The sequence below is a fragment of the Bos indicus x Bos taurus genome, chromosome 19, assembly GCF_003369695.1.
Source record: "Bos indicus x Bos taurus breed Angus x Brahman F1 hybrid chromosome 19, Bos_hybrid_MaternalHap_v2.0, whole genome shotgun sequence".
Classification (NCBI taxonomy): Eukaryota; Metazoa; Chordata; class Mammalia; order Artiodactyla; family Bovidae; genus Bos; species Bos indicus x Bos taurus.
This window is the reverse complement of record NC_040094.1, coordinates 57,294,100-57,307,383: the sequence shown is the minus strand read 5'-3', so window position 1 is coordinate 57,307,383 and position 13,284 is coordinate 57,294,100. Positions and strand designations below refer to the sequence as shown.

Here is a 13,284-nt window from a genome sequence, read left to right as displayed (position 1 = left end):
TTCTCCTGCTCACAGAGCTGCCAAAGTGGTCACCAGAAAATGGATCGAGGAAGAGAACCTCAGCTGCTGAGAAAGAAAACCAATGAGCAGAGAGCTGAAGAGAATAAAGTTTACTTCCATGGATATCAAAAAATACATTCGGACAGCGGCCCCCTTGGGCAGCCGCAAGCCTTGACTGCCAGACACCCTCTAGCCACACGTGGACCTTCATAATCAGCAACCAAGGGCATGGAGGTTCCAGGATTCCAGGTACCAGACCAGAAAGGACACGGTAATGGTGAGAACAGGCCCAGGACCCCGGGAGAGCCATGACGCTCACCCACAGCTGCTCCTCGCTGCCACCTTCCTCGGCTGTCAGTGCAAAGGCTGGAGCTAGAGCCGAGGTGAGGTCAGGGGAGCAGTCCTCCGCGGGGCTCCCCCTGCACAGCCAACCTCTAGGGCCACGCTTCCCAGGGAGTGGTTTTTCTGTGACTCTCTTCTCCTTTCGTACCACTGGCTGTGTCTAGACTGTGGGTTCCTGTGCCTGGCAACTGCCTGGGCACCGGGGGTCCCCGCAGCAGGCGGCCTGCTCAACCCCTTCCTGCAGGCCATGCTGGACCCAGGAGCTCACAAGCGGGCAGCTGATGCCCACTGGCCCAGCCTAAGCTCCCACCCACTCAGGAGGGCTAACCCAGCCTCCAGCAAGAGACTGATCCTGGGAGACTGAGGCAGAGGGCTGCTGCCTTTACCCACACCCCCGCCCCGTCAGCACACCCCCACTGCCAGTGGCGCCGCTGGGATCAGCTTTCCCTAGAGGCCCACGGGCTGGGACCAGTCCGACCCAGGGAGAGAACAGCCTGAGCGGTGCCTTTATAGACATGGAGATCTGAGTATGGTGGAGTTTTTACATAGAGAGACCAATTCAGCTACTTCTAGGATTCTTCCCCTAGAACTAGAAACAGAGCTGCCTGAGGGACACAACTGCGGAGCAAAGTAGAATGCAGGGAAGGCAGGGCTCCCTTCCTCCAGCTTTGGGAGGAGGGATGTGATTTGGTAGGGAAGGTGGAGGGGAAAGACTGCTTTCAGCTTTAACGTCTATTAAATAGGTGGTGGGAGTAAGCGTGGGGACCCTGTACCGGGCCCAGTCCCAGCCTCACGCTCACCCTGCGGCCCCGCTCAGAGTCAGGAGGGCTCTCTGGGCAGCTGGGCTCAGCAGGTGGGCAGCTGCTGCCCCCAGTGTCTGCCAGACAGAGGACGAACGTCCAGCTCCTCCTGATGGGCCTCCCGGTGCCCTTCCAGTGGAATCCCGATGGCTCTTCGTGCCGGAGACAGCTGTCCTGGAGGGAAGGACCAGGCAGCGCCTCTCTGTGCAACAGGAGACCGTTGATCGAGCCTACTTCCAGGAGGGGAAGACCACAGGCCACCCTTCCTGCCCTCGAGGCTAGCTGTCTGCCTTCCTCATGTGATGGAAGAAGTTACAGAAGAGCTCGTACCAGAAGAACACCAAGCCAGTGGAGAGGGCGGCCTTCAGCAGGCTGGGGGACAGGCCTTTGAAGCAGCCCTGTGCACCCTCCTCTCGCAGCACCTGCCCGGCGCAGTCCAGGAGGCCCTTGTAGCTCCGCACCTGGGGAGAGGAAGGGTACCCTGGTTGAGGAGAGAGCAGGGGGTGGACACGTGGATGTGAGCTCTGTTCTTCTGTCAACACAGGGCCTGGCACATTCAAGCTCCCAGCAGATAGCTGCTGGAAGAAGGAATGAATGCCAAGGAGACGGAAGAAGTGAACCTCATTCTTTCTCTTCCAGCTGGGCTAATTCAGGCTTCACAGAGGAGGGGCGTGGAAATCAGCACTGGACAGAGCTCCTTTTTGCCGGGGAAGTTCCCACGGACTGAGGCTTTTAAGGACCCAGTGAGAGCTCTGGACCCTCTTCCCAGAGGTGCTCTGACCGTGTGCCCCATCACTCCCTGCCCACCTTGGGCAGTAGATCTGAATCTGGTCCTTGTGAGCTCTGAGCCTGACAGGTGTCACCAGGCTGGCCACCTCCACTTGACCACAGACAGCTGCTGTGTCCCTAAGACACAGCTCGGCTCAAGCCTTGCTCAACCCCCAAAGCTCCAGGAACTCCCGACGATGATGATGAAGAATCCAGTCCAAGCCACGTGGCCTGGTGTTCAGGGCCTTCCACCATTTGGCCTCAGCATCCCTCCCTGATCTGCCTTTATCGCCCACTGGTCCACTCACACGGCCCCCCTCCAGCCACGCCTGCTCACACTACATCTCCGTTGGGAGCAGGGCCTCCCTCCTGTGTCCTGGTCTCTCACCAGCTCTCCCTGTCCAAATTCAAACCATCTCTTCAAACCAAGTTGGTAAGTGGAAAGAGGAGGTTATAAAACCTTGTGTACAACCCCATTTTTGTTAAAATGTCCACGTTTTCTTCTGCAAAGAAACAAAACAGCAGCGTGGATTGACCCAGGGGGTGTTATGTTATGCTTAGTGAAATAAGTCAGAGAAAGGGAAATGGTGTGTGTTATCACCGATGTGTGGAATCTAAAAAACTACTGGTAACTAGAGGGACGCGGGGAGGAGCAGGCGAGGGGCAGGGGATTAGGAGGTACAAACAAACCCTTTTAAAATAAATTACGTGGGACCTCCCTGGAGGTGCAGTGGTTAAGACCATGCTTCCACTGCAAGCGGTGCGGGTTTGATCCCTGGTTGGGAAACAGATTCCACGCAGAGCCAAGAAATAAATAAATAAGCAACAAGGATATACTGTGCAGCACAGGGAAATGTCGCCATTATTTTATAATTAAGTGGAATATAAACTATAAAAATGTTGAATCACTACACTATACACCTGAAACTAACTTAGTATTGCAAATTGAGTATACTTCAATAAGAGAAAGAGAGGGGGGAAAGGAAGGGAGACAGAGAAAGAGAGGAAGGAAGAGAGAGAACTACTACAGCTAAAGGTTCTGTGTGATCCTCTCGGGGTGGGTGGTGTTGGATTTACCTGGGATTTTATCTTCCTTTTTGTCTAACATCTCTGAAGTTTTCTACAAAGAAACTGTACCATAATTTGTAAACCCACTTCTTTCTCTCTCCCTGAGTAAGGCGTGCACTCTTCCCTTCCTGACTCCCATTCCATGCCCTCTCGCTCCTCTGCTGTCTGTCAGTCACGTTGTGCTGTGACATCTTCTTGCTGTGACATCCCAGGGTCCCAGGTTCCAGAGGGAGAAGCCCAGAAGTCACCCAGCCCTGCCTTCCACCCCGCACCGCCCCACTGCCTACCACCCTGGCCTTTCACAAAATCAGTGCGCCACAAGGAGCAGATGAAAACCCAGTATGTGAAAATCGAAGCAGATTAAGGAATGACTATTAACATTACAGAATTACCCACAACGGGGCTTCTCTGATGGCAAACCCTTCTAGTGCATTTAAAATATAATTTAGTTGGTCAGATTTAATTCACCCCTATCCTGGGACATCTACAGCATAAAGCAAAGAACCCCATACACCAGTATGAGCCTGCTTCTCTGTGTTCTTTATATCTTGGGGACCTTTCTTATGTGAGTAAACTCTTGGTCCCCAAACGAACCGCACGCTTGTAAGACAGAGGCTGAGTGCGCCTTCCCCCACGTCTCTGCATGGCGCCCGACACACGCAGGGCTTTGCCCGGGGCTTCCATGTGCTCAGGGGTCCCCGGTGCGAGGTTAAATTAGACAAGACAAATCTAAACATAAAAATCCTTCTCCGCTCTTTGGCCACCCTCTCCCTGCACTGTGCATCACGTTATCTGTATTTTGTGTTGACCAGACCTTTCCCATCGGCGGGAATACCTGCCCAACCATAGACAGCAACATTCTCCCAGCATCGACAAGGCAACTCCTTAAAGACAACATTCCTTCTTGATCTCGTAAGGGGTCACATGACCCGCTACGATGGTGCTTAGATCCGGATTATGTAAACTGTCAATAATATTTGATGCACAGCCCTCTGTCTAAAAAAAAACTTAACCTAAACTGTGTCTCAACATCCAGCAGGCAAGACAGTTCTCAGAGCTTTCTGAGATGCTCCTCCTGGGTTATAATCCTCAAATTTTCCAATTCTCTCTTAGATCGATTTTTTTTTTAAAATCCAGAGCACTGCATGAATTTGCATGTCACCCTTGCTCAGGGGCCATGCTGATCCTCTCTGGATCCTTCCAATCTTAGTGCATGTGCTCCCCAAGGCGAGCACTGATTACATTTCCATGGACACCAGGGCCAGGCTGGGGGTGAGAGGGCTGGGGGAACTGACCCTTGCTCCTTCACATGCCCGGTGGGCGGCCAGGATCAGAGCTGTCTGCGGGGGTACGGCTCACCTGGCCAAAGGAGGCTCGGGCCTGCTCAAACCCTCCAACCTGCAGCCGTTTCTTAAAGAGGTCCAGCGGGTACGTGAGGGTCTTGCTGATGACGCCAGCTCCGCTGCCACAAAGCAGGTTTTTGAAGTTCCCTGGACCAGAGATGTGGGATGGAGTGGGGAGAAAGGAGAGAAATGCAATGTAAGGTAAACGTCAAGGTTATACCTTCTAATTCGGGGCCTTAAAACAAAACCCTACAGGCATCCTCGATTTCAGAATTTAACCCAGGAGAGAGAGAACCAGACGCGGTCCCTTTCATCAAGGATGGCGGGCGGTGGACTGCAGGCTGGACAGGCTGGTGGCAGAAGGGGCGTGAGCCCGGAACACGCGTCGCCCCAGCGGGAGGCATTCGGGGCCTGCAGGCTCTGCCACGTGACCTGGGTCATGCTTGGGAGGGAACAGGATGCCTGTGCCCCTCCCTGGCTTCCCCAAATGAAAACCAAACCAAACACTAAACAAAACCAGGCTGTCTGCAAGTTGGACCTTGGACAAAAATGAAAACCATGACCGGTGGCCAGAGATAACAGTGGCGAGAGCCGAGAGAAACAAAGTAATCTGTGAGTGAACGGATTTGTTTTGCTGGCGGCACTAGAGCGGGGGGTTCAGAGGTCTGCGGTGTTCCTAGCTGCTGGAGGAAAGCCTTCCTTCCTACCTGACTCAGAAAGAGATGCTATGGCTGGGGAGTGGTGGTGGGGGAGTGAGACCCAGATCCCCTTTCCCGGGAGGGTGGTCTCACCGTTTTTCTTGCCTTCGGCCGGCAAGGCCCACTCGTAGGCGTGCTTCAAGGAGCTGTAGATGGAGAACTGGAACCCCGCGTAGGGGAAGATGGCGATCAAGGTGGGGTTCAGGCCTTTGTAGAAGACCAAGGGGCCTTCGGTCCTGTACATGGTCACCACGGCGTCTCGCAGGGTTTTATAGACCTGGACACCACACGTGTGATGATGAACGAGGCTATTTCAGCCCGAAAACCCAGCCCGCCAGGTATATTTCCCCGAGCCTAGAAACCAGCTACCAGGGGTGTTACTTCTCCTGCCACGACGACAAAGAAAATGCTGGGCCAAAACTCCCAGGGTGGGATTGCCCAGCGGCTCCCCTTCCGGCTATTTACACCACGGGCTTCCCAAAGAGTGCACAGAAATGTGCGGGACTGCGAAAGGTGTGAAATCCACCTTGGATGATCCGTTTATAATTCACAGCGTGCGTGCCTGCAAGCTCAGTCCCATCTGACTCTTTTGTGGCCCCATGGACTCTAGCCCGCCAGGCTCCTCTGTTTATGGGATTTTCCAGGCAAGAATACAGAAGTGGGCAGCCATTTCCTTCTCCAGGGGATCTTCCTAACCCAAGGATTGAACCCGAGCCTCCTGCACTGGCAGGCGGATTTTGTACCACTGAGCAACCAGGGCAACCCATGCATATACTTAACCCTTCTTAAACTGTCAAAATGCAATCTTCATGCATGGAGATCACGGACAGTTGTTTTTTAAGTATACTTCTGTTCGACATATATTCTATATATTCTTTGCAGGGGTCCAGCGGGGCTGACTCTGCCTGCCTGTGGGGACCACAAGGCACCGCACTGACCAAGGGGGACTGATGGAAAAGTCTGCCCCAGGCAGGGAGGCCCTCTTCACACTTGCTCCCAGATGCTGGCAGCTATACTGAAGGCTTTCGCCTTCGGAACTTGCACGAAAGGGCTGGGCCTCAGAGGAAGGCCATTTGGTATTTGTTCTCTTTCCCCGCCAGGTTCTGCGTCCCCTCAGGAGGCTGTGAGCACCTTGTCTGGTGCTGAGAGCAGCCACAGTTTCGGGGACAGGCTGAAGGGCCTGAAGACCCCCGCTCCCCTCCCCCAGCTTTGTTCCCTTTAAGGAAAAGGGCCCCCACCCTGGCACACCCCCCCATCCCTCGGGCACCCCTTTTCTGACCTGGCCACTCACCCTGGGCTCACCCTGAGCTGCAAAGCGGGTGCGCAGCACGTCCACGGGATGCACAGCGAGGGTGGCCACGCAGGCGGACAGGCCGCCGCACAAGAAATGCACGGAGAAGTCGCGGGCATCGCGCACGCTGGCCCTGTGCACCAGCTCGGTCAGCGCTTCAAACGACAAAAACTGCAAGGGTGCGTGGCAGTGTCATGGACAAACAGCCCCGGAGGCTTCCCCTCCACCCGTGACCAGGAGACGCTCTCCTTGAGCAGGGACAGAATTCAATAAACACGGAACCTGTGCCCTTTCGCTCTGAGCAGAGCCAAACACCCAAGGGCTAAAGAAATATGCGAGGGTGTTTTTATATTAGAAAATTCTACTCAGAAACTAGACTGTGAGTTGTCTAAAGTAACGGACAAGAGTTCACGATTTTAGACTTATCTCTGACATCCTTCAGCAGCTAAGAATTGGAGGGTATTTTTTAAAATGAATTCTATATTCAGCTCCTGGCATCATTCTATCATCTTGGATGCAAGTTAAAATAAACAAGCACATAAGGGAGCAAAAAAAAAAAAAAGAAAATTCTACTCAGGAATTCCCCGGAGGTCCAGTGGTTAGGATTCAGTGCTCTAGCTGCCATGGCCCTGGGTTCAATCCCTGGTTGGGGACCTAGGATCCTGCAAGCCACAGAGTGAGACCAAAAAAAGAAAGAAAAAGAAAGGAAAAAAAATTCTATTCATCACTTAGTTTCCTGACAACTGAGAAAAGATGGCCATTGTCTGATTCTAGGCTGGGCACCCTTTCAGTGCAGCGAGCCGTGACCCTGGAGCTGAAATTCCATTGGGAGAATTCCATACATTACATATTCCATGGTGGAAGCCCCCCTTGGGCTCAGATGCTTCTCTATCCAACTCGCAGAAGCTCGGGGTGCTGAGAGCACATGTCGCTGCATGAACCCACCAGCATGCAGCGTCTGCGCGCTGGCTCAGGGCGAGAGCTGCAGAGCATGTGACCTGAGCGACCCCTGTGATGTCACAGGAAGAACAGGCAGGGCAGCTCTGCTGCTGGCCGCCGGGCTGGGAGTCCTGGCTCGGCCACTTTCCACCTAGCGACTTTGGCTGGGCTAATTACTTACGCTCTCTTGGCTTCTGTAAAATGGGGGTGACAACAGAGCCTACCGAAGGACTGCTGTGAGACAGCGGAAGTGATGCGCTTTCCCAGGCCCCCAGTTAGCGTGGTGCAGGGCTGGCTATCTCATCACCACCTCTGTACAACTACAGACTACACGCTGAGGGTAAACCAGCACTCAGCTGAACAATGCGAACAGACGAGAAGCCTGGACCCGGAGCCTAGCCTCGCCACCTACGGGCTGTGTGGCCTCAGGCAGTTCGCTCAGCCTCTCTGTGAGCCACGAAATGCCTGCTGCACCTTCCTCACGGCGCTGCCGGGAAGTTCACAGGAAGCACAGACGTGAAAATGCTACTTTAAAAAATGAAAAGTGTTTGTACTGCCATCTGCCAAGCCCCTCTGGGCCTGGCATCAAGACAGTCTTCTGGACGCAATGCCTCATGTTCTGTGGGTGCCAAGTCCCCAGGCTTGGGAGACGTGGGGAAGGGGATGCTTCTGGTCTATGTCTTCCATTTGCCAGGTAGCTTCCCCACCAAGGCAAGTGGGAAGTGTGTGACTACCTCCTGTTGCCTTACCCCGGGCGGCTCGGGTGCCCACCCTACCACCCCCGGTTCCCCCATTGTGCAACGTGACCCCAGAGGCCTGGCCACTTCCCCTGCCACCTACTTGGACAGCTCCATAGCCTATGGAGAGAAGCTGGGCTGGGATGTGCCCTTTCCAGAACGCTGTTGGGCCCTCCTCTTGCAAAATCTGTCTCCCGGCCTGCAGGATTCCGTGGTATTTTGCATTGGGGTCACTGCGAGACAGGCGCTCAATCTGAAGCTAGGTATCAAAATGGAAATGGTCAGGATGATGGGGGTGGGCGGGGGTGGGCAGGAGGAATTTCAGAGATGGCAATAAAGTGCTTCTCCTTCACAAAACTCCAAGCCCCAGGAGCTGCTTTGGCAAAAGAGAGTGAATTGATCCTCTAGCCCATTACATGGATAACACAGGAAAGGGTACCTGGAAGCGGATTTTGATGACGTCCAAGGGGCTGATCAGCACCCGAGTGACAAGTCCGGACACAGACCCAGCCACGGCCACCTCAACATTGGAGATATCCCTGTCGTCTGCTTTGGGGTCATAGCCCACCATCCCTGCCTCTGGCCCATGCAACGTCCATCAGCTTCAAGCTAAACAGGAGAGATAAAGAATAAACACTAGAGCAAGTGCTTAGGGTCCCTGCTCACACTCCCCAGAGCAGCCCTCCTGAAACAACCCCCCAAAGCAGAGCCCACATCCTCTCCTTATCCTGCTTTATTCTTCTTTAGAGCATTTACATACTGAACATTGATTCTATCCATCTGTTTCTTGCCTCTCCTCCCCACTAGAATTCGAGCCACTCTTTTGCAAAAGAGAAACAGCAAGATATACATGCACTCAATTGGTAAAGAATCCGCCTGCGATGCAGAAGATCTGAGTTCGATCCCTGGGTTGGGAAGATCTCCTGGAGAAGGGAATGGCTACCCACTCCAGTATTCTGGCCTGGAGAATTCCATGGACTGTATAGCCCATGGGGTCACAAAGAGTCCGACACGACTGAGTGACTTTCACTGTACCAACGTATAAAGAATGGGGGAAAGTCTGCAAGGACACACACCCCGACAGGCTGGTGAGGTTACCTCTGGGGGAGAGCTGGCAAGGGAAGAGGGAGGCCAGGTCTCCCTTCTTCTATATGGACTGAATTCATTATGCCCCACCCCCAGCCTCCCAAGCCCCAGTTAAAACAAAATACAAAATGATTTCCAAAGAGACTTCAGGGCCTCCCTGGTGGCTCACTGGTAAAGAATCTGCCTGCCAGTGCACGAGACATGGGTTCGATCCCTGATCCGGGAGGATCCCACATGCCGAGGAACAGCTAGGCTGGCGCACCACAACTTCCGAGTCTGTGCTCCAGAGCCTGGGAGCTGCAACTCCTGAGCCCATGGGCCGCAATGGCTGAAGCCCCTCGCCCTAGAGCCCGCGCTCCACAAGAGAAGCCACTGCAGTGAGAAGCCCACACCTGGCACTGCTCACTGCAAGCAGATAAAGCCCACGTGCAGCAATAAAGACCCAGCACAGCCAAATATTAAGTATATAAAATAAACAATTACTTAAAAAAGAGAGAGAGACTTCAGAATTAACCTAGTTCTTGAATACCTTGTGGCAAGGCTGGTAAAGAATCCGCCTGCAATGTGGGAGACCTGGGTTTCATCCCTGGGTTGGGAAGATCCCCTGGAGAAGGGAAAGGCTCCCCACTCTGAGCGACTCGCTTTCACTTTTGAATACTTTTAGGAACAGGAGAGTCAGGGTGCACAGTGACCCCCTCCACCCTGCTATTGTTTCTTTTTCTCCTTTCATCTTCCCAAGTCCTCACTTTTCTGAAACTACCAAAATAGCACTCCAATCCATCCTTAAAATTAACAAGGCACATCCATGGGGCTCGACTGGCAAGGTATTGTAAAATAATATCTTATTCAAGGTCTAATGGGGGACTTCCCCAGCAGTCCAGTGGTTAGGACTCGGCACTTTCACAGCTGGGGCCCAGGTCTGATCGCTGATTGGGAACTAAGATCCTGCAAGCCTTGCAGCGTGGAAAAAAAAAAAAAAACAACCCAAAATACTAATGGTATGAAACCTCCCACCCCCTGCCAGAAATGTGCCTGCCCCTTGGTAACTTTTCCCCAGACCCTCAAAGGAGACCTCGGTTTTCCCATCAAGTACTCTTTGATGCTAACTCAAGCTGCAACTCCCAGGGCACCTGTGAGGAGCAGTTTAAATGTGAAGCAGGTGAATGAGAGACACAGTCTCTCCACAGGTCACCCAGAGACTGCTCGGGTCACACAGAACACTGTCAGTTCCCTGCTGTCAGGGAGGGAAAGTGCATTTCTATAAATAAGTAGCTCTGCATAGCTGGTCATAATCTTAAACCTCAGATCAAGAAGCCTGAGTTCAAATTTCTGATTTGCTCATGTACCGTGGGCAGGTTTATTTAACCTAGGCTCAGTTTTTCTTCTGGAAAATGGGAATGACAGTGGCCCCACCTAACGAGATTCCTGGGAGGATCATGCAAGATACTATATATGATGCTGCTAAGTCTCTTCAGTCGTGTCTGACTCTGTGCGACCCCACAGAAGGCAGCCCCCCAGGCTCCCCCATCCCTGGGATTCTCCAGGCAAGAACACTGGAGTGGGTTGCCATTTCCTTCTCCAATGCATGAAAGTGGAAAGTGAAAGTGAAGTCGTTCAGTCCTGTCCGACTCTTAGCGATCCCATGGACTGCAGCCTACCAGGCTCCTCAGCCCATGGAATTTTCCAGGCAGGAGTACTGGAGTGGGGTGCCATTGCCCTGACTATATATGATAAGCTCTATCAAAAAGGTAAAAGTCTTACACACGTGAAAGGGCTTGCTGAATACAATTCATTAGTGGCCTTACTTTTTCTGCTTGCTCAGAATTTCCTTCTTGTACCAAAAAGCCTTGATATTTATCTAGAGACAAAATAAACATGAAACATGATTATAAGCATGATATAATAAAGTATCAGATGGTGGGAGGGGTGCCTTGGAGTGAACAAAGGCAGGTGTGTGTGTGGGGTGGGTGTGTGTCTGCTTTCGCCACGTCGTTTTCACTGCGGGAGCCCCTGGGGTTCAGATATGCAGGAGCCCCGCGGTAAGCGCGTGTGCCCCTGAGCCCACGTGCTCAGCCGAGGGTCTCTACAGATGTCCCCGCGTATGGACACCGGTGTCCACATGTGCTCCAGGGCTTGTGTTTGTACCCCAGCTCCAAGAAAACGCCCGCGAGGCGTGCACCCGACTGTACAGACAGGTGTCCCAGGTGTGTCCAGGGTTAAGCTTCCTGCGTCCCTGAAGATGCTTCTCAGGTCAGACGCCTCACGTGTGGGCACGGCCCCCGCCCCCGCGTGAGTACCTGCGCGTGTGGTCGCCCCCAGGGAATGAGGGTGCAAGTCTCCAAGCGGACAGCGAGAGGGCGGAGGCAGAGGTCACTCACCGGGCTGAGAGGGCGCGGCTCCTGTCGCTCGTCTCTACCCCCTCGCGCAGTCTAACAGTAAAACTTAACTGAGCTTGGCGGTAACTGACGGGTTTCCAGGCCAATCACAGCACAGCTTCCGACAGACGCTAAACCAATGGTTGTACTGGCGCCCCCCCTAACCCTCCGATAAACGCCTATTGCAAGGAGTTGCTGGGTAGTGTAGTCCTCTGCGACCAAGGCCGGCCCTTGCGAGGCGCAGAGCCTATGGGAGATGTAGGCCCTCGGCGCGCGCGTGCGCAAACGTCTCCCTCGCGTTCGAGGAAGGCGGGTCCAGAAGCCCGGCTGCGCCTGAAGAGGTCGCCGTGCCGAGTCGGGCGTGTGCCTAGGGTCAGGCTGCTGGCGGGCGGAAGTTTAGGGCGCGCTGGACTTGACCCGCATTCGTCAAAAGTATCTTATTTCCAGTTCCCGGATACTGTAAACTTGGAAAAGATGGCGGGAAGTTTAGCAAAAGCCTGGGGGAAAGAACAGATGAGTTTTTAAGACCGGGACGAGGACGGCAAGAATACAGAGATTTTGTTTTCCCCCTAGGGTTTATTATGAGTGAAAGGGTTAGTCGCTCAGCTCATTATGAAAATAATATAAAAATATATAGCCATAATACAGACAATGTAGAAATGAAGGAGGAAATGACTCACCCTACCACTCTCACCCAAGTAGCATCAGCATTTTGCAGGACAGTCTTTCTTCCCTATTTTCAAACGGTGTTTTTCACATTAGCGCAATAATTTTGATGCACAGTTAAAAAACATTTTTATTGCACAATGTAAAACTGTTGTGGGGAATTTCCCTGGCAGCCCAGTGGTTAAGACTCCACACGCTTCCAATGCAGGGGGCATGCGTGAACTAAGATCTGGCACCTGGGGAGGCAAGCGAGCAAGCAAATAAATTCATACATATACAAAAGTAGAGAGAATAGCCCGATGAACCATCATAGAGTCATTACTCAACTTCAACAATTAACCAATTCCTGGTCAGTCTCCTTTTCCTCTATATCTGCACCTAAGTGGTGCTGTTACTGAGTCTAAAAATTAATTGATTCCCTAATACCTTCCAAAGGTTATTAATCAATGAGTTTATTATTGTCATTATGAATACATATTTTATATCTATCATTATGAACACATAGATTTGTGTCTATCAGTCTGAACACTGTATTACTGTTTGTCCTTTTTCAATCCACTGTGATTTCCATCCACAGTAATTATTATCCTAATTGATACTCATATTTTCCCATCGTTGGCCAGAGGGTGCCTATTTAAGTTGGAACCTGAATCTTTTTGACACACTGACTAGTTTCCTTGTTTTCTGGCATGACAAAGCATTCTAGGCTCCTCACAATTTTCTGCACAGCTTTATTGAGGTGTAACAGACATACAGTTGACACGTTTCCAAAGTGAACAATTTTATGTTTTGACCTGCAGTGTACATTACCATGAGAGAGTGAACATACATCCATTGCCTTCAACGATTCCTCATGCCTCTTTACGATCCCTCCCCCTTGCCCTCTTTTGTCAGTTCCCAAGCAATCTCTGATCTGCTTTCTGTTAGTTTGCCATTTTATAGACTTCCATATAAATGGAATTATACATGACATGACGTTCTTTTTGTCTCGCTCCTTTCCCTCAGTATAATTATCTAGAGATTCATCCATTAGTGTGTATTATTTTTTAATATTATTATTTTGGGTCGTTGTTGCTACACGAGGGCTTTCCCTAGCTGCGGCAAGCGATGGCCACTCTCTAGCTGTAGCTCAGGCTTCTCGTTGGAGTGGCTTCTCTTGGAAGCACCAGCT

The 13,284-nt window shown here is 52.1% G+C and overlaps 1 protein-coding gene and 1 non-coding gene across 5 annotated transcripts; both read right to left on the bottom strand.

Moving 5' to 3' along the window:
• Positions 1 to 95: 95 nt before the first annotated feature.
• Positions 96 to 11,551, bottom strand: SLC25A19 (solute carrier family 25 member 19). 4 transcript variants are annotated; one of them, XM_027518792.1, is made up of 8 exons: positions 11,451 to 11,551; positions 10,834 to 10,930; positions 8,426 to 8,595; positions 8,090 to 8,245; positions 6,311 to 6,481; positions 5,113 to 5,296; positions 4,338 to 4,468; positions 96 to 1,603 (listed from the first exon to the last, which is right to left on the bottom strand). In XM_027518792.1, exons 3-8 carry the CDS (start codon positions 8,555 to 8,557, stop codon positions 1,421 to 1,423), a joined length of 957 nt encoding a protein of 318 aa, XP_027374593.1. In that variant the 5' UTR covers positions 8,558 to 8,595; positions 10,834 to 10,930; positions 11,451 to 11,551; the 3' UTR covers positions 96 to 1,420. The 4 variants fall into 4 exon arrangements, with proteins under 4 accessions (XP_027374593.1, XP_027374591.1, XP_027374592.1 ...); XM_027518790.1 differs by having other exon boundaries at positions 10,878 to 10,930; XM_027518791.1 differs by lacking the exon at positions 11,451 to 11,551 and adding an exon at positions 11,370 to 11,441 and having other exon boundaries at positions 10,878 to 10,930.
• LOC113878615 lies at positions 4,106 to 4,213 on the bottom strand. Its single transcript, XR_003507043.1, has one exon. It is a non-coding gene; the product is annotated as a U6 spliceosomal RNA (small nuclear RNA).
• Positions 11,552 to 13,284: the final 1,733 nt, after the last annotated feature.

Bases quoted from the DNA above. Each gene is read 5' to 3' on its own strand.
- SLC25A19 (XM_027518792.1), bottom strand. From the start codon at position 8,557: ATGGTGGGCTATGACCCCAAAGCAGACGACAGGGATATCTCCAATGTT. The intron at 8,246-8,425 runs GTACCCTTTCCT...TTTGATACCTAG, and splicing joins TCATCAAAATCCGCTTCCAG to CTTCAGATTGAGCGCCTGTC. The intron at 1,604-4,337 runs GTGAGCCGTACC...TCCTCTCCCCAG, and splicing joins CCCGAGCCTCCTTTGGCCAG to GTGCGGAGCTACAAGGGCCT.